Genomic DNA, 27,461 nt, shown 5'->3' with positions numbered 1-27,461 from the left:
GAAAAGAACCTCAAAAAAAAAAAAAGAAGGAAAAAAAAAAACTCAACTGAATGGCAAAGATAGAAGACTGTGATGGGACTTCCCCCTACATTTTATTAAACTTGTTATACCAAAAAAAGTGTGATCCTGAATATATACATGACACCATGACAGAACTAATGAACAGTTTTACAGCGTAAGCTATTCGAAGTAGAAAATAACATAAGCAAAATGAACACCTAACTTGTGGGGAAGGGGGTGTAAAGTGGTAGCATAAGGAAGGGAAAAAAAGACACTTGGGGAAGATGAATCAAAGAAGACTTCTAAGAAAGAATTTAAACAGATTTGAAGGAAGAAAGTTGAGTGAAATGAACTGTCAGGGCCAGGTGAGATGGAGAGTATATTCCCCTAGCAGATAAAATATACATACACTCAAAGGCAGAGAACGGAAAGGAAGTCAATTCTACCCAAAAGCGAGGAGGACAAAGGATCTGACTTGGGGCAGGCACAGATAGGGATCTGAAGCTTAAATAACACCAGGAAACATCAGGCAATCTTATCCAATGAGATCTTTGTTTTTTCCAAGGAATGGCAACCTCACCTTCCTGTTGGCATCCAGGCTGGAGGCTGGAATCTGTAGGGTAACTTTGTATTCTGTTCTTTTATCCAGCTCCTCAGCAATGTAATTAGCTTCTCTCACCAAGAGATTGGCCTTAACAATTTGTTCCCTCAGCCTCATCAGGCTGTTATTCAACGTTGCTTCTCTTAAAAAAATAAAGAAGGGGCAAAGGTAGGGAAGAGATTAACACAAAGCAGCTAGTCAGAAAATCATACAGTGGTAGTACATCATTGCCAAAGTGTGAATTGAGCTTTTCCATGGTGGTCTGCACGCAGGGACTGTGTTGCTGACACTGACCCATGCACACTTGAACCTGAACTACACGACAAGCACTGGCACACAGCCACTCAGCAGGCCGCTGTAGATAAGGGCAGTGCCCGTGTATGCAGATCACCAGGGGATCTTCATCAAGTCAAGATTTTCTCAGCAGGTCTGAGGTGGAGGCCTGAAATCCTACATTTCTATCAATCTCCAGGTGAAAGGGAAGCTGCCTGCCTGCAGACCAAACTTTAAATAATATGAGGTTAGTGAAGTACAGTCTGCAACCACGGGATGAGGCATTTCAATATAACGCTGATTATCCCGTACAGAGATGACACTTGCAATCTGCACCTCATCAGCACCATGCTTTAACTACCTGAGCTAATGAGTCCAGATAATCAACTTTGTTTTTCTAAAAATCATCTACCCAAACTTCAGAACCTGAAGCATAGTACAATGACAAAGTGTACTTGTATGTCCAAATCCAAAAGCCATACCAACTGAAAATGGAGCAGCACCTAACATCAACAGTTTTAAATAATGCAATATAAATGGGCAATTCCCCTTTTTTAAAAAAAATGCAAAATGGTTCTTGGCTGTAACACTTATCTTTTAACATAATTCTTTTGTAAGCACCATCTCAATGTTTCCATTTGACACTTCCCCTAGGTGCGTTAGAGGTGGCGAGGCTGAGTTATACGTGTAACAAGCCTCTCTGTGCCGCCTACCTCTCCTCAGCCCACTGTCTCAAGCGCTGCTGAGCGCTGGGCGAGTGGAAAGAAAACCTGTCCATGCTCCGGCAGTTCTGCTTCTCAGGAGACAGCCTTCTCCGGAGCTGCTCCAATTCGTGCTCATACATAAGCCTCTGGCGCTCCAGTGCAGATCGTTTTTCTTCTTCATGCTGTTGTTCTAGGCTGTTTAATATGGACTGCATTGGATCTAAACACATTTTTAAAAAAGATAAATGATTGAGAGTTACAACATAACAAACTTCAAATGTGGTTCTATATGGTGATGTTGTTTGTCATCTTAACTATACTACGTAACTAATACTTTAAAGACAATTTGGCATAAACTTAGCTTTCCTGACTTTCGATCACTCAGGTTGTTATCTATTCTCAGACATATCCTCAACCATCTTCCCTGCAGAAAAGGCAGGTCTATTATATGTTCTACACATAATCTAAGACATGGCGAATCCTCCAGAAATACAATCATAAACCAGTGGCAGGCAAGTTTCTAAAGCAGAGAGATTTGGCTGGGTGCGGTGGCTCATATCTATAATCCCAGCATTTTGGGAGGCCGAGGCGGGCGGATCACCTGAGGTCATCAGTTTGAGACCAGCCTGGTCAACATGGCGAAATCTTGTCTCTATTGAAAATACAAGTTAGCCAGGCATGGTGGTGTGCAAGCCTGTCATCCCAGCTACTCAGGAGGCTGAGGCAAGAGAATAGAATCACTTGAGCCCAGGAGGTGGAGATTGCAGGGAGCCGAGATCATGCCACTGCACTCTAGCCTGGGCGACAGAGTGAGACTCTGTCTCAAAAAATTAAAATAAAATAAACCAGAGAGATTCTATCCATGAGAACAAAGTGATCTGACTGTATATTAAGGCAGAACATTTCGATATAAATTAAAGCCAAAGACACAAAATACAGAGAATAGCAACATAAAGATTTTCCTTTTTAACATTTAAAAAGGCCTCAATCATAAACATTTTTAACACTCTATCATCCTTTTTTTTTTCAAGAGAGAAGGTCTTGCTACATTGCCCAGGCTGAAGAGCAGTGGTTGTTCATGGGCACAACCTCAGCTCACTGCAACCTGGAACTCCTGGACTCAAGTGATCTTCCCACCTCAGCCTACCGAGTAGGTGGGACTGTAGGCAACAGTCTACCAACTGGAACCAATGCTTAAGAGCACGCCTGACTTGCTCACCATTGCTGCCCAGGGCCTTCATGGTGACCTCCATCTGTGCATATTCGTAATTAAAGTTAATTTCACTGGACACCTCGCTGGAGGAGTCTCCGTCTACATCCAGCTGCTCAGAACTGTTCTCATTCTTCGTGGAGGGATCCTGGTCCTCATTCTCTTGTTCTGCTTTCTTTTTCTTTTTAGGCAAATTGAGTCTTGGGGGGAAAAAAGAGTATTATTTTCTGAAGTTAAGACAGGTACTTATTTATGTCATTCATTAAGTAATGGCATCTGCTAGAAGCCAAGTAGATACCATGTAAGTACAAGGCAATTACTGTACTCAGGAAGTTGATAATCTAGTCGTAGAAATAAGACACTCATGTGCCAGCAAAAACTTACAACAGAAAGTGTGACACTAGGCCACACACCCGTGACAAGCTCGGAGTTAAAGGAAAGCTGAGGACGATTTCAGAGCAAGGTGATAAAGGAAAGTGCAACAGGAGGAAATCATTTGAACTGAGTCTTCACAGATACGGAGAAAGCAGGGTAGAGGGAAAGCATGGGAAAAGATGTGAAAATGGAAACATTCATATTCCCTGGAGAAATGAGTAAAACAATGGGATATTCAAAATTTGTACAGCACACTAGAGCTAAAGCTGGAAAGATCAGCTTAATCCAAACGATCAGGGTTTTGAACACAAAGCAAAGCAGTTTACACGTCATTTAATTTAGGAAGGAAAAAAATGTTCCATGCTCTTTGTGCCCATCTACCCTTTTCTCAGTAACCAAAATACCACTGGCCCATGGCAAATGATCTCTATTAGCTACAGAAAAGTCAGTCTGACATCTGGAGCACGATGACCAGTGACAATAACAAGAGACCAGGATGTTCACTTTTTACAATCTCCAGCCTGCCTGCCTTGTCAACGCAACATCAATTTTGTTTGGGAAACCGCATGTACAGCCCCAGGTGAGACACAGTCTTTTGCAGCCCCCTTTGCAACTAAGAAGCAATTTCTAGCAAAGGAGACAGAAGGAGAAGACTGCTGGGGACTCTGGGAAGACTTCTCTGTTTTTTCGGATGAACAGGAGGGTCAGGGCTAGCACAGCTTACGGTTCACCTTTTTCTTCCTGTACCTGAATGCTGCTTTGACGGCAGTGCAGCATGGCCAACTTCAGGCCATAGAGAGACGCCAAGACAGTGACCAGACTTTAGCCATGACTGTTTTTGAGAGGCTTAGCCAACACTAACAACCATGTTCCTTTAGATTTCTGGTTCTGTCAGGGAAATAAATGATCTGTCTAACCCATTACAGTAAAATTGGCCATGACTTAGAGCTGAAAAGAATTTCTAAAAGAAATACCAACCTTATTTTATAGATAAGGAAACTAAAACCACAACCATGTTTCCATAAAAAAAAAATTAAAAAGATAAACATGTCAGGAAAACATTAATAAATTCTTACACCACACAGCAAAGGAATCACCTTCCAGTGGGAAATAAAAGGGAAAAACTGTGTAGATAAACTCAGTATTTTTCCACAGTGTATTGTTTATATGTCTCTAGGGTTCAGACCATATACAGTGAATGAACACACGCACACATATATATAATATACATAGAGCAAATATATATGTACACACACAATAACATAATTGTTTTAGAGATAGAAAATACATACTAAAAAGTAAACCTATTTCAGAGCACAATCTTCAAAAATCTCCTTAAGGGACATGAACGACATCATACCTGAAGAAATGGTTGTTTCCCCATAATATCCTGTCCCCATGGTGTAACTGTATTGGACTGGAGACAGATGACCCATTTACAAATGTTCTGTAAGGAGAAGAGATCAAACGTGAATGATGAGTGCAGTATCATGTCTTCTGCTTTAAATTCCCAATAACATAGAGATATAGGTACTATGGAAAACAATAATTCCCCCAAATACAACCTGTTGGTGAATTTTAATATTTACATTCACTCCTTTGCTGATTCACCTAAAATGTTGATGGTACAAAGCACAGGCACATCTCATTTTACTGTGCTTTGCTTCATTGTGTTTTGCAGGTATCACATTTTTTTACAAATTGAAGGTCTGTAGCTATCCTGTGTTAAGCAAGGCTATGGGAGATTCTTTTCAAACAGCATGTGCTCACTTCACATCTGTCATGGAGGCCTGTGATCAGGGACCTTTGACCTCACCCAACTGTTTTGGAACATCGTGAACTGCACCCATGTAAGATGGTAAATTTAATAAAAGCAGTGTGGGTTTTGACTCTCTCCCTCTCCTCGGGTCTCTTTATTCCGAGACACAGCCATATTGAAATTAGGCTAATTAATAACTACAATAACCTCTAACTGTTTAAGTGAAGGAAAGAGTCACACAGCTCTCAAAAGGTGAAATAATTAAGCTTACTGAGGAATCACATCAAAAAACAAGACAGGATGAAAGTCAGGCCTCTTGTACCAACAGCTGGCTAAGCTGTGAGTGCACATGAAAAGCTCTTGAAGGAAATTAAAGGTGCTTCTCCAGTGACTACATGAATGATAAGGCAGAACAGTTTTCCTGCTGATATGGAGAAAGTTCAGTGGTCTGGAGAGAAGATCAGCCCAGCCACAATATTCCCTCAACCAAACCCTAATCCAGAGCACGTCCTAACTCTCTTTAATTCTATGAACTGAGAAAAGTGAGGAAGCACCCGAAGAAAAGTTGGAAGCTAGCAGAAGTTAGTTTGTGAGGTTTAAGGAAAGAAGCCACCTCCATAACATAAGAGTACAAGATGAAGCAGCAAGTGCTAATGTAGAAGCTGCAGCAAGATCGCTGATGAGATTTTTGATGTAGATTAAACAGACTTCTAATGGAAGAAGATGCCATCTAGAACTTTCTTAGCTAGAGAAGAGAAGTCAATGCCTCGCTTCAAAGCTTCAATGGCAGGCTGACTCTCTTAGGGGCTAATGTAGCTGGTGACTTTAAGTTGATGCCAATGCTTATTATTGACCATTCTGAAAATCCCAGGGCCCTTAAGAATTATGCTAAAACAGCTCTGCCTGTGCTCTGTAAATGGAACAAAACCCAGATGACAGTATGTCTGTTTACACCACAGTGTACTGAATATTTTAAGCTCACTGTTGAGACCTAATGCTCAGAAGATTCCTTTCAAAATATTACTACTCATTGATAAGGCACTTGATCACCCAAGAGCTCTGATGGAGATGTACAAGGATATGAACGTTTTCATGTCTGGTAACATGACATCCACTCTGCAGCCCATGGATCAAGAATTTTTACTTTCAAGTCTTATCATTTAAAAAATACACTTCATAAGGCTATAGCTGCTATAGACAGTGATTCCTCTAATGGATCTTAGCAAAGTAAGTTAAAAACCTTCTGGAAAGGATTCGCCATTCTAAGATGCCATTAAGAACATTTGTGATTCAGGGGAGGAAGTAAAAATATCAACATTAACAGGAATTTGGAAGGAGTCCAACCCTCATGGATGTCTTCAGGGGGTTCAAGACTTTGGGGGAGGAAGTAACTGCAGATGTAGTGGAAACAGCAAGAGAGTCAGAATAAGAAGTGGATCCCGGGCCGGGCGCGGTGGCTCAAGCCTGTAATCCCAGCACTTTGGGAGGCTGAGACGGGCGGATCACGAGGTCAGCAGATCGAGACCATCCTGGCTAACACGGTGAAACCCTGTCTCTACTAAAAAATACAAAAAACTAGCCGGGTGAGGTGGCGGGCGCCTGTAGTCCCAGCTACTCGGGAGGCTGAGGCAGGAGAATGGCGTGAACCCGGCAGGCGGAGCTTGCAGTGAGCTGAGGTCCGGCCACAGTACTCCAGCCTGGGCGACAGAGCGAGACTCCGCCTCAAAAAAAAAAAAAAAAAAAAGAAGTGGAGCCCGAAGACGTGGCTGAACTGCTGTGACCTCAAGATAAAACCTTAGTGGGTAAGTCGATTATTATGAATAAGCAAAGAAAGTGGTTTCTTGAGATAGAATCTACTCCTGGTGAAGATGCTGTGAACACTGCTGAAAAGACAACAGAGGGTTTAGAATATTCCAGAAACTTAGTTGATAAAGCAGTGTCAGGGCTGAAGAAGACTGATTCCAATATTGAAAAGAAGTTCTACCATGGGTAAAATGCTACCAAACAGCAACACATGCTACAGAGAAATTGTTCTTGAAAGGAAAAGTCAGTCAATGTGGCAAACTTCACTGTTGTCATATTTTAAGAAATTGCCACAGCCATCCCAACCTTCAGCAAAACTACCACCTTGATCAGTGAGCGGCCACCAACATGGAGGCAAGACTTTCCTGCAGCAAAAAGGCTGCCCCCCTGCTGAAGGCTCTGGTGATTTTTTGGCAACAAAGTTTTTAATTTAAAAAAAAATTTTTTTTTGAGACACAGTCTTGCTCTCTGTCGGCAGGCTGGGGTGTAGTGGTGCAATCTCGGTTCACTGAAACCTCTGCTTCCCAGGTTCAGGCTACTCTCCTGCCTCAACCTCTCGAGTAGCTGGGATTATTGGCTAGTAGAGACAAGGTCTTGCCATGTTGGCCAGGCTAGTCATGAACTCCTGACCTCAAGTGATCCGCCCACTTCAGCCTCTTAAAGTGCTGGGATTACAGAAGTGAGCCACCACACCTCACTGCAAAGTATTTTTTAATTAAGGAATGTATATTAAGATATAATGCTATTGCACAATTAGTAGACTATAGTATAAACCTAACTTTTATATGCACTGGAAAATCAAAAATATGTGTGACCTGCTTTACTATGATATTTGCTTCATTGTGGAAGTCCAAACCTGTAAAGTCTCCAATGTATGCCTGTATAATAGATTATTATCCCCCATTTTTCAAAGTTCCAAGTGCTATTTAGTTACTTCAGATGCTTATGGTATGAAGGATTAGAGATCAATAAATAACCTCCATTTTTAAAAGTTCTAAATTTGTTACACAGTATATTAAGGAGTAACCAGGGAACCATTACAGCCAATAATGAAAATATGGTAGCAATATACAACAAAAACAAATATGTCCAATCTACATGAATGAAAAGAACCATACAAACAGACTCTAGAAACGTCTCCTGATACCATTAATGAGAAATGAGACCTATATTAAAGTCTTCTGTAACTTCCCATAGCAAGGAAAAATGATCATATCCTATCAATATAAGGAAGATTTACCAGTTCCACTGTGCTGCTTATCATGAAAATTGCATTCAACAGAAGTGGTGGGTAGAATACCATTAAGGGAAGAATTTGGAAGGACGAGAAATAGAGTATGCATAGCATGGTAACACTGATATTCATGAGACACCAGTGTCATCATGCCTCTCTCCTGCTGAAGGGCTCATTTATTAAGACACAGGATATCAAGTACAATTTTTTTAACTTTATATTAAAGACTCTTCCTCCCATAAGGAAGGCCTCTTAACTCCTGCAAAAAAAAAAAAAAAAAAAGGCTTATTTTCTGTACACTACACATGATCAACTCTTCCTCCAGATCCAGGCTCCTATAAGTCCTACGACCCAAAGAAAGGTTCCCATTCCTCTCAACCTCCTAATCTTACTCTGTAATCCAAGCCCAGCTGGGTTTCTACTTCCTCTGTAAGAGATGCCAATCACCCCAACCTAGAGTATCTTAGTTTCTTTAAACTCTGTAAAGCTATGGAGCATTTACCCGGCGATACAGTATTCGTGATTTATGTGTATGCATACATGCAAAATTTTATTTCCTATCTTCATGATGCAGGTTTTTACACACTAAAAGTAACTGGATCTTGGCCAGGCACAGTGGTTTATGCCTATAATCCAGCACTTTGTGAGGTCAAGGAGAAAGGATCATTTGAGCCTAGAAATTCAAGACCAATCTGGGCAACATATCAAGATCCTGTATCTACAAAACTAAGTTTTTGAAAGATTAGCTGGGTGTGGTGACACACACCTGTAGTCCCAGCTACTCAGGAGGATGCGTTGGGAGGATCATTTGAGCTCAGGAGTTGGAGGCTGCAGTGAGCTATGATTGCACCACTGCACTCCAGCCTGGGTGACAGAATAAAGGAAGGGATGGGGAGAAGGGAAGGGGAGGGGAGGAAGTGGGGAAGAGAAGAGGGTAGAGGGGGAAGGGAGAGGGGAGGCAGGGAGCCAGTGTGAGAAAGAAGCTGTTGTAAGATTTGGGCTCTGGGTGTTTGACTTCAGAGAGAATTTAAGGAGGTGGGGGTTCCACATATGCTGGGCACTGTCAGAAAGTGGGAGTAATCCTATGAATGGGTATTTCACAAAATCTCATCCATGGGTTGAGGCTAGAACAGAGTAACACTGTAATTGGTGAAGAAGTAGCAGTCACTCATACTGGTTCAGAGAAGCATATTCTTCGGGTGGCACAGTGACCATGTTTTCATCTGTGCTTAAACGAAATGATGATGTGGCCTGCTCTGTCTTATTGCATCCTGGTCTTGGAGAACTCTTGCCTGAGGCTGGGGTTCTGTGTGATTATTTATGGCCTCACTAGAGAAGAGCACAGCACAGCTGTGAGGGCCACACCAGCTTCTGCTCCTGTTTTCTCACTTGATCTTTCCCCAGAGCTTGGTAGCGTCTCAATACTTGAAGACTTTATGGATAAAATCAGTGATATTAGTGATTTTTGATATCATAAAATGAAACAAATCAGCATTTGAAAGGTCAACATAATTCGTTAATCACTGTCTGTAACAGTTACAGACTGTTATACTTCCAGCTCCCTAACAGGGGATAACAGCTCTATAGCAGATGGAAACAAAGTGACAAACGTGTCATTCATAAAATGTGAAGCCCCTTCATTCCTTGATGGTGTATTAAGTGCCTGTGTACTAGTCTCATATTCTGCGCCAGGAATGGAGAATCAAAAAAAGGCCCTTGTCCTCAAGCAGCTCACGGTCTAATGGGGTAGTAAGGATTCAGAGCCCACAGACAGACACTAAGCAGCACTGCCACAACAGGGGGATGGTCCAATACCTCCTAAGGGCACTGCATTCAGACCAAACAGGGACCTCCCCGCAGGAGATCATGGCAGCCCTTAACCCTGCAGACCGAACAGGAGTTAGCAGGCCAAAGGACTGGCAGGTGCAGAGGAGGAGGAGATAAACCAGGGGGCTATAAAGGGATTTTCTATCACAAACAGAGGAAAGCCTTCTAGGACTGTGGTGAGTGAACCAGGAGGCAACTCAGGGTGTTGGCAGGGGCTCTGATCAAGACTTGATGAGGACCTAAATACGTAAGGCCATGGCAGTGGGCATACAGAGGAAGGAATGGGTGTGACAGGCATTAAAGCTAAATGTAAGGGGCCCGCCCAACCAACTGGATAGCTTAATGTGGTCAACTTAAAAGCAACAAAGGCCATTGTCACCAGTACTTTCTTCCTCTGAAAAACTCTCATGATATGAACACTAATTCAAGTACGTTACCTGGTGTTCTTCTGAGGAGTCAGCATAACCTGGCCTTCTGATGTGATGTCTATAATACAGTGTTCAGGAAGAATTCCCATGCCGCACAGCTGGATATCTTGGGAATCTGCTGACCCTATCAATGTATGTTCCTAAGAAAAAAATCAAATTTACTGATTAAGACTGTATTTTTACATGTACACAATAGAAATCATTTACACTGAGCCCTCTTATATTGTTCTATTACCTTTGCTAAAATTTTTTTTTATTTTTATTTTACTTTTGAGACAGAGTCTTGCTCTATCCCCCAGGCTGGAGTGCAGCGGTGCAATCTCGGGTCACCACAACCTCCGCCTCCCAGGTTCAAGCAATTCTCCTGCCTCAGCCTCCCAAGTAGCTGGGATTACAGGCATGCACTGCCATGCCCAGCTCTTTTTTTTGTTTTAGTAGAGACAGGGTTTCACCACGTTGGCCAGGCTGGTCTCAAACTCCTGACCTCAAGTGATCCACCCACCTCAGCGTCCCGAAGTGCTGGGATTACAGGCGTGAGTCACCATGCCTGGCCTAAAAGATTTTTAAAAAGTAAATGGAGGCAGGCATGGTTGAAACAAAAACAGGAAGGGAGCTAGATTTGGCCTGTGAAAAGTAGTTGGCTGACCCTGACCTAGACTAACTCACCCACTCCCATGGCTTTAAATGCCATCTACAAATAAACTACATCTCTATCACCACCCTAGAGCTACATACTTTAGTTTCATTTTTTTCCCCACCTCCACAACCACTATTGCAGTCTTAGTCACTTTTTTTTTTCGAGACAGGGTCTTGTTCTGTCACCCAGGCTGGAGTGCAGAGACACTATCCATGCTCACTAAGCTTCACCCTCTTGGGCTCAAGCAATCTTCCTGTCTCAGCCTCTGAGTAGCTGAGATCACAAGCAGGCACCACCTTGACCAACTAATTTTTTTTTAATTTTTTTGTAGAGACAGGGTCTCACTATGTTGCTCAGGTTGGTCTCAAACTCCTGAGCTCAAGCAATCCTTCCAACTCAGCCTCCCAAAGCACTGGGATTACATGTGTGAGCCACTGTGCCCAGCCTCAGCCACTATTATTTTCTGCCTACTCAGCCTACTTGACACAACTTGGATGTCTGAAGATGTATCAAAGGGAACAAAGGCCAAAGCTAAACTCTTGTTCCCATCTACCCCAACCCAATGGAAGTCTATTTCCTTCTCCAATAATAATGGATGCCACTACCACTACCAGTCAGTCAAATGAAAAGCTTAAATATGATTCTTGAGTCCTCTTTCTCTTACAAGCCCATACCCACCCCATGTCAATCAGGGAGAATCTTACAGATTTTTCCTCCAAGGTCTATCAAGAATCAGCTTGTTTTCCCCACCTCCACGACCACATCCTAGATTCACCTCCAGGATCTCCTGCCTGTGGATACAGGAGCTTCCTACTGTGTCTCCAATGCATGCCACTCCCTTCCACTCCTGCCACAATAGCTGGTCACATCATCCCCTATTTAAAACCTTCTAAGAGTGGGCATGGTAGCTTACACCTGTAATCCCAGCAGTTTGGGAAGCCAAGGCAGGAGAATCGCTTGAACCCAGGAGATCAAGACCAGCCTGGGCAACACAGTGAGACCTTGTCTCTACTCAAAAAAAAAAAAAAAAAAAAATTGTGGCCAGGCGCAGTGGCTCATACCTGTGATCCCAGCACTTTGGGAGGCCGGGGTGGGCGCATCACTTGAGGTCAGGAGTTCAAAACCAGCCTGGCCAACATGGTGAAACCCTGTCTCTACTAAGAATATAAAAAAATTAGCCAGGCGTGGTGGCGCATGCCTATAACGGCAGCTACTCGGGAAGTTGAGGCAGGAGAGTGGCTTGAACCTGGGAGGTGGAGGTTGCAGTGAGCTGAGATTGCGCCACTGCACTTCAGCCTGGGCGACAGAGCAAGACTCCATCTCAAAAAAAATAAAAATAAAAATGAGGCAGGAAGATCACTCGAGCTTAGGAGATTGAGGCTGCAATAAGTCATAATTGCACCACTGCACTCACCTGGGTGACAGAGCGAGACTCTGCCTCAAAAAAAAAAAAGTAAGAATAAAACCTTCTAGTGGCTTCTCTTTGAATTTCCAATAAATCCCAAATTTTTACCCAGGCTTACAAAGCATTCAACAACCTGTCCTTGCCTGTCTCTGACCCTCACTCTCACCATCTTCCCCTCACAGAGCATGTGCCAGCCACATCGGCCTCCCATCTGTTCTTTGAGCACACTGAGCCTATTTCCAACCTATTGCCTTTTACTAGCTGTTTCCTCTGTCTGAAATGTTCTTCCCCTGATCCTGATATGGGTCATTTCTTATCATTTCTATCTCAGTTTTTAAAGTCACATCCTCAGAGAGGTGTTTCCTGAGCTCCCAACTGGAAAAAGCCACTGTCATCCTGCCCTATTTTAACTCCTTCCATGACACTGACTGACTGTGGGTTTACTGTCCATCTTGTATTCCAAGCACTTAACAAAGGCCTGGCATATGTAGGCATTAAAAAAATATAAAAATAAATGCACAATCATTTCCCTTTGTGTGCCCAGGTAATCAAAGTAAGATAAAGTTACTCAGGGATAGCATCTCAGTCTCTTTATTGGCAGATGGGTATCATGACTCTAAAGTATGCTATTATAAAGTATTCCAGGATAAATAGAGGGGGTGTTATATTCTAGAAGAGTAAGAGAACTGTACAATTGGAACTAGAAAGAACTTTAGAGACGTTTTAATCCAATGCCTTCACTTACACATGGAGTGACTGAAGTCATCCAGAGACGTGAAGTCATCTGCCCAGCATCTAAATCGACTTTTGAATTTGAAGGCATAGTAATAAAAAATGCTCAGCCTCCAAATTCCGCCATCCCACATTATAGTATCACTTTACTGAAGCAAAAACTGTTTTTACTTAAACAAAAACAGTTGGTATCACTTTACTGAAGCAAAAACTATTCTTTTACTGAAGCAAAAACTGTTCATCCTTTTGAATGTGCTTTGTCTTGAAGATATGCTTGTTGTGGGGTCAGCTTGGGCAGTCAAGAAATCAACACTGCCTCAGACTTGGCCCAACAGGGCTGACCACAGAGTCTGAAACAGAACCCAAACACCTCCACACATCAGAACCATTTGACGATTCTCCAAACATCTTTAAATAGCTTCTTTAAGTTTTTAGTCAAGGAGCAGATATGAATCACAGATTTTTCTTGATGTGTGTGTGTTTGTGTGTTCCGATTTGAACTACATTACAATGGAAAGAAAAAGAATTTCTAGTTCTGAAAAAAGGACAGAATATTTAGGTCCTATTCTAACATTGCATCTCTTCCCACGTAGTCAGCTCGTTAGCTTTACTTTCCTGGTCACCGTCATGTGACTATCTCCAGCTGACATACTAACTCAGAATGCTACCAGCACTGTCCAGAAGCAAAGTAATGGATAATACTTTTTTTTTTTTTTTTTTTGAGACGGAGTCTTGCTCTGTTGCCCAGGCTGGGGTGCAGTGGCATGATCTCAGCTCACTGCAACCTCCACCTGTTGAGTTCAAGAGATTCGCCTGCCTCAGCCTCCCAACTAGCTGGGACTACAGGTACGTACCACCACCACTGGCTAATTTTTGTATTTTTAGTAGAGACAGAGTTTCATCATGTTGGCCAGGCTGGTCTTGAACTCCTGACCTCAAGTGATCTGCCCACCTCAGCCTCCCAAAGTGCTGGGATTACAGGTGTGAGCCACCACACCCGGCCAATAATACATCATTTTTTAATAGGCAAGGAAAATATGTGTATAAGAAACCATAGGAGTATCAAACAAAAAAGTGGAATGTGGAATCTTTTCTTTTGTGTAGTGCTTCTGTTTACAAAGTGCTTTTGTATCTCCAACCCTCACAGGAACCTGGCAAAGTAGCCAGAGATGCTTCCCTCCATTTACAAAGGAATTAGTCTAGAGGGGGCAAAAGGCTTGGCTGCAGACTAGAGAGACAGGTCACTCCCTCCTACCCCAGCTTTGCTGCCACTGAACCACAACACCTGAGACATGCACACATGAAGGTATGCATCAAAGACACAGCCTAACTCACAGCACAACAACATACCGTATAAGACATTTATTAACAACGGGCCTTCTCAAAATGACACAGAGTCACTGCCCCCGGATCTTTCCAAGCTTTTCTGAAATGAAATCACGCGTCTCTTAGAGCTGTTTCCCAGGTAGTCAGCTTGTTAGCTTTACTTTCCTGGTCACATTAATTAAACCCACACATGTGAGGAGAAAAAAACTGTTACCAACCCTGTGTTAGAGTTGTGCAGTCCATCATATACAATAAGTAATCTGTGCTCTGGGCTTGACACACCCCATTCTGGACGCTCCTCGAATCCGTGTGGCATCTCAGGGTTCAGGCTTATTCTGAAGATGTCTCTTATCTTACTGATATATCCCATAATTTACAGATTTCAGTGGATACGTCTTTTCTGTTCCATGCTCTGACTCACTCAGTCTCTAAGCAACCTATACTCTCTCTCTTTTTTTTAACAGATTGATAACCCAAATTTGTAATTTTTCCTAAGAGTTATTGGAAACACAAATTTTATACCAACCGGTCCTAAGAACTTTATTTATACATTTTTTTCTTGTGAGCTAACATACTGCTCACAGAAAAATGCACTTCACGCAAACCATAAAAGCTTTAGTATACTTACTAAATGAATCATTTAGTCTTCAAAGTCATCCATTTTTAAAGTTATCTACTTAATTCCTTGATACAAATCACACTAAATAATGGTAGGAAGGCTATTTAACTTGTTGGAAATAATATCAGAGTATCATTTTTTTATATTGTGAGGTTGAATGGCATCAAGGACTAAAAAAGAAAACTGAGCCCAGAAACCCAAGATGGTTCCGTAACTTCTTGCTGTTTTTTGAGTAAGCATGGTTCCCCAAGTTTACTAAAGTACTGTGAAATATTATCCTATTTTGTGACAAGAATCTAGTAGCAAAGCACATTACTTCACCTTTAAGTAGTAGACCAGAAGCTCATTCAGAGCTGGGTCAGCATTCAGATTCACTAGGAAGCATTTATCATCCCCAACTTTGATTCCCGAAGACTGAAGAGATATTCCAAGACTCTCAAGCTGTTTCTGTCGTTCCTGTAAATGTATCAGAGAAGTATTAATTCCACAGCTATTGAGGCAGTGAGATATCCAAGCGCTTACATTACAGTGTTACAATTATTCAATAGTGTTGTAATTCAAATACATTCTCTTAGGCTATGGCATTATAGATTTATTGCATTTTTCTCTTCTTTCCATACTATATAATTTTTGAGTTAATTCTAATTTTATTTTGAAAAATAAAGTCCATTACATATAGTAACTAATTGTACTAGTGAATTCTCAGTTTTCATTCTTGAAAATATCTAAAATCTTGAATTCATCTCATTTAACTCTGAATATACAAGCAAAGGTGTGTGCACTTTCCTCAGCTATGATCCTTCTTAAAAGCAAAGGAGGATCAATACACTCTTCTGCTTGACATCTTCAGCGACCTCCCAATCAGGATAAAGGCCAAACTCCCTCAGTAAAGTTCACAAGGCCCTTCAATCTGGCCTGCTTCCCCTCTGGTTTCATGTCTTCTAACTTCTGTCAAACCCGGCATGAAACTGCATGAAACAAGTTCCAGGTCCTTGAAAATGCTAAGAATGTTCTCTGAGCTGGGCATGGTGGCTCACGCCTATAATCCCAGCACTGTGGGAGGCCAAGGCAGGCAGATCACTTGAGTCAGGAGTTCAAGACCAGCCTGGCCAACATGGTGAAACCCCATCTCTACTAAAAATATAAAAATTAGCCAGGCATGGTGGCAGGTGCCTGTAATCCCAGCTACTCAGGAGGGTGAGGCAGGAGAATCACGTGAACCCAGGAGGTGGAGGTTGTGGTGAGCCGAGATCACACCACTGCACTCCAGCCTGGGTGACAAAGAGAGACTCCGACTCAAAAAAACAAAACAAACAAAAAAACAAACAAAAAAAGTTATCTTTGTTCTCGTTAGCTGAAAAGATTTTATACCTCTTTCTTCTATCTGGAGCAGACATGTTCCACTTCGTAACTGTTTACCAGGCCATTTCTCTCACACGGGACTGTGTGCTGTGTGGGCACGGATCCTACCTTATATACTGTTGTGTTCCCAGCACTTAGCAGTGAAGGACACATGGCGAGCACTCAAAACATCAGTGTGGTGAATTTATCCAAAACCAAACAAACTTGCATATGCATTCAAGCACTATTTTCATAATACGGGCCTTTCCTTTTTTGTGCCTGCCTCTGAACCCATACAAAAAATATATGAACATCTGTACATCATAAGGGTACAGGCATGGATCTCAGAACCAGATGCTCTGTGGTTAGGGTACAGTCGGAGCTGGAGAGGGTATCTTCGACTATGGGTAAACAGCAAGTAGCAATGAGTCAATCACCCAAGATCTCTGATTCTGGGGAAAGGCAAGATGGACTAAGTCACTTAACTAGAGCCACACAGTAAGTTTGCAGAATAATTAAAATAAAGCTTCACAATTTTGCTATTTCTAGACATGCCATTATAATTTATACAATCACTGCAACTCAGCCAATATATCCTACCTAGAAGTATACTACCACAAAATTGAAATGTGTATTTTGGTCCTGGGTCTTCAAATCAAGTCTTTAAATCAAGTTCTAACAAAAAGGACTACAGGCTTCTTTCAGAAGTTTTGAATCATTTAACACTAACCATCAGCGTTTTCTGCACTCATTTCCAAGAAGTGATTCTCCTTGATAAAGAGTCATGTCCATAAGATGAATAAAGTAATTATACCTTTCTCTAAGTTATCCTAGTTATTACTGTTTTACGCTACTTCCCTGTGCATGTTTCTGTCATTTGAGATTTTATACTGGTAAAAACGCTACAAAACTTTTGTCTAATCCAAAAGAGGCATAATGGTGGAAAACTGTCAATTCGTTACTGTGTTTCCCACCAAAAACTAAAGTTTTAAAATCATCTTAAAAAATTACGAATGTTTGTAACACCTAGGAATCAGCTCATGACAAAGTACTATATGATAAAATATAGTTTACTGATATCATCAAATATTGCTTCTGATATCAGGGGTTGGTTAACTTTTCCTACAAAATGTCAGATAGTAAATATTTAGTCTTTGTGGGCCATGGGCTCTCTGTCTTATTCATTTCTGCTGCCAAAAACATACATAATACGTAAACAGATGAGCACAGCTGTACTCCAAAAAAATTTACAAAAGCAAGTGGCGGATCCAGTTTAATTCACATGCATTATCTGTCAACCCCTGATCTATCTCAAGGTTTTGATTTCACTTGTGTATCTTCTAATGGGAATATAAAAGATAAAAATAAGGGACAATGTGGTATAGCAGATATGGCACTGGAATTAGAAAATACTCATCATGAGTCCTTTTTATGCAAAAATATTATTAAGTGTACAACACTAAAAGATAGTCTTTTTTCTTGAGAACCTTACAAACTCAATAGCAACTGAAATTACACATAACAATTAAACAATGGTAAAGTATTGGATGATGTAGGGTCAAAGGGTGCAGAAGCTGCAGGGAATTCCGTGGCAGGGCCATCTGAGGGCTAGCACCCTATCGGAAGGTGTTACAGAGCCCGGAGGACCCATGGAGAGCCCAGCTAACTTGCAATTGCCCCCAAAATGATGTGAGAAGTCCTTCAAAAAAGAAATTCATTGAATTCAGTCTGCCTGGAAATTGCCAAATTTATCTGACCATGGACCACATCAACTGACATGTCTCAAGTCATATTCCAGAAGATATATTAACACTTTGTGGCTCTACTGTCAGAAATAGATTTTGGAAGATGTCAGTTTGGATTAGGAAGAGGTAAGTGATCAAGAGACCAGGATTTTTCAATGATAAAAGAAAAACGTTCAGCAGCACTACAGCCTGGGAGCTCTGGAAGGTAAGGCATTGAAGGAGCTGCTGAATAAAATCAGGCAGTGCCCCCAAAAGGGACCCCTGAGAGAGGAAAAGTAAAGGTGCCAACACTTTAAGCTCCCCAATGCAGACTCACTTTGATTTGCCCTGTTTTCTATCAGCACGACTCATCACTACAAATGTTTACTGTTGGAGCAACTCAGAATGGCTCAAAGTAGCTTCCAAATTGGATAATTATTAGAATGACTTATAATTCATAAAAAACACAGGGAGATATGTAATGAGAAATAGTTTATATACTGATCTCTTCTCTGTAATTTGAGGGATATGCTTTAAGATAAGCCAATGCAGGGACACAAAAACAACACTGGCCATATGTTGATCTTTAATGAAACCAGGTGATGGGTACCTGTACATTTAGTATACTTTTTTCTAATTTTTATCTACTTTGAAAATGTCTGCAATAAAAATGTTTTTAAAATCTATTTTAATCCCGGTCTGTGCTAATATAACACCCACTTTATGCTAAGTAACAACAGTACCATCCTACAATATCTGATACACAGATTGATTCTGGACAGCACATTTCAAGATGGAATCTACTGAGTGAAAACAGACGGACCAAGTTCTATATATTCTCTAATACAAGTTAAAAACAACAGGGAATTTTAACTTAGAAAAGGAAGAGGAAGAGGCAGAGAGATGACTTTATATAGATGAACAACTTGGGTAGCAACAGTCCCTATCTTGTAAGACTACTGAGAGGATTACATCAAGTACTGTAGTTAAAAGTGCTTAGCATAGGGCTCAATACATAAGTGGATCCAATAAACGCTGGCTGTTACTGTCATTACCAGTTCCTATGTTTGGGTGGGACCTCTCTTAGCTACAAAAGAACAAACTAGGGCCAGTAAGTAGAAGTGAAAGAATAAAAGACTGAATTCAATCGCTACTATTAGAGTTGTCTGATCACAAAAAGCCTGTCAGATGGGGTCCTGAGCTCCACATTACTATATATATTTCTAAAACAGAAGTTGGATAATCATGAAACAGGAAAGCCACAGTGTAAATCTATTATTAGGTGGACAGACTTTTTCTCCCAATGTTAAACTTAACTAGATCTTCCTAGACGAATACTAATGTTCCCGCCCTAAGGTTTCTATTGTGTTTTTTTTGTTTTTTGTTATTCAGACAGAGTCTTGCTCTGTCACCCAGGATGGAGTACAGGGGCATGACCTCAGCTCACTGCAACCTCCGCCCCTCTCAGGTTCAAGCGATTCTTGTGCCTCAGCCTCCCAAGTAGCTGGGACTACAGGTGTGTGCCACCACGCCCAGCTAATTTTTGTGTTTTTAGTAGAAACAGCGTTTCGACATCTTAGCCAGGCTGGGCTCGAACTCCTGACCTGAGGTGATCCACTTGTCTCAGCCTTCCAAAGTGCTGGGATTACAGGTGTGAGCCATCACACTGGCCACCACCCTAAGATTTCATAACTATTACTGTTACTAGAAAATGGTGAGAGACAGTCACCTCAGATTTAGGAATTTCATATTACTTTCACTGGGTTTTCCCACGGAACCAAGAAGTTCATGGCCTAATATCTACAAAAATATATATATACTTTTTTTTTTCTTGGCCACATGGACTGGATTGAGTAATTTTGTAATTTCAGCAAGTTCCTTAGGTCTCTAAAGCACTTAATAGAATGGGGTGTTAAGAGCCAGGGGCTACAAAGGAGTTATTTCATTAAATTTTTTTTAAAAGATTACTGATACTAAAAAATTATTTCTTACATCAATGATTAAGTACAATTATATCCTGTTTATCCTTCAAATTAATTTTGCAAAGTATAGATTCTCTTAGATCTAGATTCCTAAGGATAGTGTTAGATTTGCCATCAACCAAGCTGAAGATCAAAAAGGAACCAGGAACACCATGTGTTCCACTGTGCAAACTGCCATGAGGTTTCACGCGCTTCATCAGTCAGGAAACACGAACCTGTGCAATCTCCTCCGTTTTCCTTAATTTCTCCTCCCAGGTCACAGTCATTTCCTGGATTAGCTTCTCAGATTCTTCCAGCCGGTCCTTTAGCTCTGGAGATTTCATCGCCTACAAGCAAAATGTTTACTTCATGAAATGTCTAGATGATGCCCTGGAAAAAGAAGTGGCCAACTCTAAAAGGACAAAAGTAACAATCTGCCTCCTCTTGGCTGTATGTCATGCTGAGGTCCAACATCTACTTGAAATGTAATGACAGACCTCCAGCACCTCGATTGTTCTGAGGACCACAAACTGATCGAGTCATCCAAAATATGCCCAAAACGAAGGCTTTTTCCTTTTCTGCCACTCTATTGTGAAGATATAATTACATTTAAGGATGCAAAAATGTAAAGCTTCTAAGGGTTTATTTTTAAAATCCCAATAGGTTATACATCTAGACTTAGACACATGATTCATTCTAGCCCTTGCTGATGACTTCAGGAATTAATCCACATATATACAGACTTAACGTGTACATGTTGCAGACTGGATGGTGTTATTAATACCAAAGAGACAACAGTCTTCACAGACTGTAAAATTATTCCTATAAAAACAGGATAAAATTGAACAGGTAAAAATATGATCAAGATAATCATCTTGACTATGTCTCTTACTGATTTATTCCCAGAAAACAGGTATGAGAAAGAAAGCAAACTCCAGAAAGAGTCCCATAGTGCTGAGAAACTGTGGGAAGAGAAATGCTAATGAAAGCAGGAATCCTGGCCGGGCACAGTGGCTCACTCCTGTAATCCCAGCACTTTGGGAGGCCGAGGCAGGAGGATCACCTGAGGTCAGGAGTTCAAGACCAGCCTGACCAACATGGAGAAACCCCATCTCTACTAAAACTACAAAATTAGCTGGGCGTGGTGGCATGCACCTGTAATCCCAGCTACTCAGGAGGCTGAGGCAGGGGAATCACTTGAACCCAGGAGGCAGAGGTTGCAGTGAGCCGAGATCATACCACTGTACTCCAGCCTGGGCAGTAAGAGTGAAACTCCATCTCAAAAAAAAAAAAAAAGTAGGAATCTTGAATCTGACACTTTATTCCACTTTCCCAAGAGGATGAGCACTTGGGATTGCAGGTCAAAGTTGGCAGGTTTTCAAATTTATTAATGTAACACTATCCATTACAGAATACACAGAAGACAGCTGTAATAGAATACTACTAAATACATGGGTACTTCTACTATAAAATATTTTCTACAAACATAATTAATCCACAACATGGAAAAGCTAGATTATGAAGGTGTAGAAGACTCAAGATTTTCATTCTGACTTCTACCAGGTAACAAATGAGATTCAACAAAAATCTTGTTCTCCATCATTTTCTGCACAAAAATTAAAATTATATACACATAGTTTCCAGCATCTCTCTTCCTCTCCTATCCTATTCTACCTCTCTTTTGTCTGCTGCCTGAACAGAAATGCAAACATTTTCTCAATTCTCTTTATTTGTTCCTGTTCAATCTTTTTCACATCTGTAAAACCTCTTTGGATTCACAAAGTAGAGTACTCATCCCTCACAGCCCAGGGGAAGAAAATTCAAGCTCCAGGCTGACTCCTCTTTCTGGACTCACAGGGCACACGCAGTTGTGCCTCCTACCTCTGCTTTGGTCAGTTGCTCCCGGAGTTTCTCAACTTCTTCCCGGAGATCCCGGATAATTCGGGCATTAGGGTCCTCGTTCACCACAGCGTGGTTAACAATGTGCTTGGCTCTATCTGCATACCGCAGAGTTGAGAGGGTTTCATCATAGTTATCAGCTGCAGGACTCACAGTAGCCACCATGGCAGTCTTGCTGTTACCCCCAAGGCTGTCCTACAGGAGAAAAAAGAAAGTTGAGTAGCATATTAAAGTTGAAAGAAGACATCATATGAGCAACCTGAAATCAGAAATGGTGAACAAATTTCCCCAGGTCAAACACGTTCAACGACAGAGCCAGGGCTAAAATGCAGGTGTACGGACTTGGGTCCTGTGCCGTGTCTTCTCTGCCAAGCCACTGTACTAAAAAGAGGGAGTTTTAGCCTTTGATAAAGGACAGGGAAATGTCATGAAACCTACCTTTATCTCAGTTTAACAAAAATTAATTCTAAGCTATCTGCCCTATTTTATAGGCAAGATGAGACCACAAGAACACAGACTACTCAGAATAAAAAGGACTCCTTAAATGCCTCCAACATCTTCCTTAGAGGAACAAGCATGATACTTATTTGGCAAGCTCCTTCACAACTCGCTGCACTGAGAGTCTCTGTGAAGCCTAATAATGGCTCAGAAAGGTGCTGTTACAAGCTATCAAGCACCTTGCAAAGTTTTTTAAACATAAGGTACAATTATAATCTTACAAAAGTATGTAAGCACTTCAAAAGCTACTAAGGTTACAAGTTCTACAGAAACACTTCCACTGTTCGGACAAAGGTCCTGAGAAGAGATACTATCTTCATGATACTCAAACTGCTAAGTACAATGAAATGGCTTTAGGACTGACTGGCTTCCAACGGAATGAAAAAATGACCCTTGATTGAGAACATTAAAAATAGAGAGATATAACTGAAGCACAAAACTAGACTTGGGACATCAAGCCCACCATGCTGTACTGCACCACAGACAAGGCTGCCCATGCAGGTGACTTCCTGGTACCCACACCTTGAGTGTGGCCAGGACTTATTCACTGGTCTCCAAGGAATGAAAGTGATGGCATGTCAATTCTAAGTAGACGTGAAGATTCAAAGAAGATAGTGGCTTCTGTTTTGGGTGTTTTCTTTCACTTGAGGGGAAACGGGCTGCTGTGAAGTGAGGTGGCCCTATTAAGAGAGGCCCACAGGAATGCGTTTGGAAGCAGATCTTCCGGACCCTGCTGACAACCATCTAAGTGAGCAGACACCTCCCCACACCGGTCATGCCTTGAGATGATGATGGCACCCCCATCCCCAATACTTTAATTACATCCATGTGAAACAACCCGGCTAGAGCCAGGTTGTTAAGCTGCACGCACCCGGAGTCTTGACCTATGGAAACCCTGAGACAATAAATGACTTGTTTTTATTGTTCCATTCTGGGGGTAATGTGTTACAAGCAATAGGTAACTACTCATACACTAGGACAGCAACCCAGGCTGAGACAAATTATCAAAGCAAACAAACAAAAAGATTGAATATACTCTTTTTGGTAACAGAATGTCACTGAATGACAGACTCTCAAGATTAGAGGGAACACTGCAATGGGCCAGTAATGGGGAATTCACTAGAGCATAAGAAAGCTAACTCTCCTTTGGGGCAGCATTAACCTATGGAAAACTGCTTTTGAAGATACAAGACTTTGCCAATCTTATTACAACTAAAATGTGTTGGAACAATCTGTGATTTCCCTAGTCTTTGGGCACGCACTTTATTTTACTTAAGTCTCCACCTTTTGTGAATTCAATTTATCACAGAGCCTGGTTTTACTGGTGAGAAAACAGGTCCGTTTGGACAATGGAGGTTAAATCTTGCACTCTGCCTAAAAATCTAGAACTGGTAAGTTGAACAATATCCTAGCCCAGTTAAGATTCTGCCTTCAAGTCCAGCATGATTTCCATTACCCACAATACACATTTGGTAACAAAGGGAAAATTCAGGTCTGAAGATTAAATAAGGTGACCTGATATCTTTCCAAATTATCTTACCCTAGTTTCAGAAACAAAATGATTCCTAAAGTGTTACTATATAATCACAGACAGTATGTCCCTTATTCATATACAGTGAAAGTTTGGTTTTCCACAGAAAACATAATTATATTGTTCAAGAAAATATAATTTAATGCATGACACAGAAAGAACTATAACTAATTTGGACTTTAGGAGGTAAAAGCCATGACTGTTTGCTTCGCTCTTCACTTCTAGACACTAATCTCACATAGCTGGTGCTCCAGATTTGGCAACTTTCAGAAAAAATTCATGAAGAGTCCCATGCACATGAATGAAATTCAAATGTGATATAACAAGAGCACAGGAATTCAATCTCATGGCTGTTTGGTTCACTAGCAGCATCGCGCTGTCCTCTGAGAACCACAGCACACTGTCAGCCCACATGAACAGCAAATGCTGTCAGTTGAAAGGGGATTTGTAACAACAACTACTAAAGGAGAAGAGTATGTATATTGTGCTCCAATTTATGCTGAGAAAAGGAAACCTGGCAAACAACAAATGCTTGATATTTTAAAAGCCCTTGTTCATGGAGTAACAATACCCTTATGTTAAAAATGACCTCATGCCATCAGCAAAAAGGAAATCACAACAAAAGAACTGGCACTCATTCAAGGAAAAAGTAGAAAGTGTCTTGTTTACTCTTTAACTGTTTAATTGGGCAAATCAGACGAGGTTTGTTTCAAAAGTGGCAACTGCAAATTAAACAGACATAGGACAGAATTTACTTTCGGAAGTCAGAATTTTTAAAAGCTGAAAGAACTCTGTGAAGACATATAATCAAATTATTTCATTTTACAGATGAGAAAGTGAGACCCAGGAAAACGACAGACTTTTCAAAGGTCACAGAGCTGGTTCAGAGCAGAGCTGAAATTATTCATTCATTCGACTCTTCCTGGAGTTCACCATCTAGGGAGGATGCTGGTAAGCAAACACTATATAACAGGAACTAAGATGATAGGGATAAATACAATATGGTCTAAAACAAACAGCAGAGAGCCAAATCTTGAATGGTTAAGGAAGACTCTCACAGAAAGTGACACTTGAGACTCAAAGATAGAGAAGCATTACCCAGGTAAAGGGAGAGGGGAGGGGAGGCAGGAGAGACTGAAGAGATGGGAGAGGAAAGCGTGTTCCAAGTGGAACAAGAGTAAAGTCCTAGAGGTAAGACAACACTCATCACTTAGTTGGAATTTGTAACATCAAGAAGCACAAGATGAACAATAAAAAGTAAAAGTGGTCAGCTCATGAAGGACTTTGTAAGTCACATGCCATTAAAGAATTTGGATTCTGGCTGGGTGCGGCGGCTCACGCCTGTAATCCCAGCACCATGGGAGGCCAAGGTAGGAGGATCACTTGAGTCCAGAAGTTCAAGACCAGCCTGGCCAACATAGTGAGACTGTTTATATAAAAAAGAAAAAAATAGAATTTGGACTTTATCCTAAGAGCCTATGGAATTTACTGAAGAGACTGAGGGTTAGGAGTATTAATTTAAAAAGATGTTGCAACCTAACCATGGAGAAAGGACTGGACTAAGAAAGCTCGAGGGAAATGATTGTCATCCAAGCGTCAGATGAAAGTGGTCTTCATTAGGGAGGTGGCAGTAGGAACGAAAAGAGGAGATGAATTAGAAAGGTACTCATCATCTGAGCACTCATTACCAGAAATTACTTCACGTTAAGAGGCCCACATTTAGATGGTTATTCAGAGGACCAAAAATCATCTTAATATGAAACAGTTCTCCACTGACCACTTGGCAAATGCACAACCCTCATTTAATGGTTGTTCCATCCTCCCTGGGAGAAGAGCACTCACATCCATCGCAGACCAACTCAACAAGAGGAGCCACAGCTTCTCTCATTCTCAGATGTTACACACATTAAGAGCACAACACAATTACAATGCAAATACGAGGCAGAAAAAAAAAAAGACCCTGTGAAACTGAAAATGTTATAGAAGATGGGCAGTTTTACAAGTTCAATGGAAATTATGTTGGAGAATACAGGAAGTATGCCCATGTCAAAGTAGGATCTGGATGAGTCAGACTAAGAATTTCAGAAGGAAAAAGCAACAGGGACCTGAAACCCACTTTAAAGGAAAAGGATCTGCATTTCCACTAACTTGGAGAGGGCTCTGGGAAAACTGCTTAAGCTCTGGAACATGTTTTGCAAAAAATGCCCCTATTTACGATCTTCTGTGAAGGCTAAATGACGTTAAAAAAAGATCATATACATTTTTTTCTTTTTTCTTTTTCTTTTTTTTTTTTTTTGAGATGGAGGCTCACTCTGTTGCCCAGGCTGGAGTGCAGTGGCCTGGTCTTGGCTCACTGCTACCTCTACCTCCTAGGTCCAAGTGATTCTCCTGCCTCAGCCTCCCAGGTAGCTGGGATTACAGGCACACACCACCACACCCAGCTCATTTCTGTATTTTTAGTAGAGATGGGGGCTTCACCATGTTGGCCAGGCTGGTCTCAAACTCCTGGCCTCAGGTGATCTGTCCACCTCAGCCTCCAAAGTGCTGGGATTACAGGCATGAGCCTCATGCCCAGCCAGATCACATACATTTTTAAGGAAAAAAATAATGTCAAATATTCAGCAAACACGGGACTTATTTTTAATACATGAAAGTTGCAATTATAACCTAAGTTAACTGAACAGCAGATTAAGTGACCTTTTAAAAAATGTTTATGGTTTCATTCTTCAAGTTCAAGTATTATGAACAGTTTTTTTCATTATTTTCTATCAAAGACTGGTAAATATCAAGTGAGTATCCCTCTAATGAAAATAACCTTTGATAAGATGAGCACAGCCTTGGCAAAATTAGCTGCACAGTCAAGTCAGTGCTGATTCCAATCCCGATCCTGCCATTCACTAGTTCTGCACCCTCTGTCTCATCTGACTACTGGGAACACCACCCTTTCCCTTCTAAGAAGGAAATGAGATGATGTCCATGAAGCCCTTGGCATGGCACCAGACACTCCTGCAACAGGTGCTCCTGGCCTCCAGCCCACTGAAGCCACCCAGTGATTACCCATGCCATTTTGCCATTTTCACTGTGTCGATTAACAAAAGATAGTTCTTGTTTTTTGGTGTTTTTTTTTTTTTTTTTTTTGAGAGGGAGTCCCACTCTGTCACCAGGCTGGAGTGCAGTGGCGCGATATCGGCTCACTGCAACCTCCTCCTCTTGGGTTCAAGCGATTCTCCTGCCTCAGCCTCCCAAGTAGCTGGCATTACAGGCATGCACCACCACACCCAGCCAATTTTTGTATTTTTAGTACAGGCAGGGTTTCACCATGTTGGTCAGGCTGGTCTCGAACTCCTGACCTCAGCTGAAACTCCTGCCTCGGCCTCCCAAAGTGTTGGGATTACAGGCATTAGCCTCCACGTTGGACCAACAAAAGATACTTGTTGTTTTAAATGGACTCAAGTAGCAACACTGAAACAAGGACAATATATGATCAGGAAATGTTTCTGTGGAAAGTTTGAGGAAGTATCTTATCAAGATTTCTTCTAGAGGACAAGCATGGTGACTCACAACTGTAATCCTG

General features: G+C 41.4%; 1 protein-coding gene across 1 annotated transcript in view; it reads right to left on the bottom strand.

The window, feature by feature from the left end:
* Nucleotides 1–27,461, bottom strand: part of KIF13B (kinesin family member 13B) — a 231,979-nt gene that overhangs the window by 80,425 nt on the left and 124,093 nt on the right. The window contains exons 12-19 of the mRNA XM_011944608.1: nucleotides 21,841–22,053; nucleotides 20,196–20,306; nucleotides 15,255–15,389; nucleotides 10,224–10,354; nucleotides 4,524–4,610; nucleotides 2,798–2,988; nucleotides 1,588–1,798; nucleotides 581–743 (exon numbers count right to left, since the gene is read on the bottom strand). Coding sequence (XP_011799998.1) covers nucleotides 581–743; nucleotides 1,588–1,798; nucleotides 2,798–2,988; nucleotides 4,524–4,610; nucleotides 10,224–10,354; nucleotides 15,255–15,389; nucleotides 20,196–20,306; nucleotides 21,841–22,053 — 1,242 coding nt within the window. The remainder of the gene's footprint in view (nucleotides 1–580; nucleotides 744–1,587; nucleotides 1,799–2,797; nucleotides 2,989–4,523; nucleotides 4,611–10,223; nucleotides 10,355–15,254; nucleotides 15,390–20,195; nucleotides 20,307–21,840; nucleotides 22,054–27,461) is intronic.

The sequence above is a fragment of the Colobus angolensis genome, unplaced genomic scaffold (genome assembly GCF_000951035.1).
Source record: "Colobus angolensis palliatus isolate OR3802 unplaced genomic scaffold, Cang.pa_1.0 Scaffold233, whole genome shotgun sequence".
Taxonomy (NCBI): Eukaryota; Metazoa; Chordata; class Mammalia; order Primates; family Cercopithecidae; genus Colobus; species Colobus angolensis.
The sequence above is the reverse complement of the archived record's forward strand: the minus strand, read 5'-3'. Positions and strand labels throughout refer to the sequence as shown.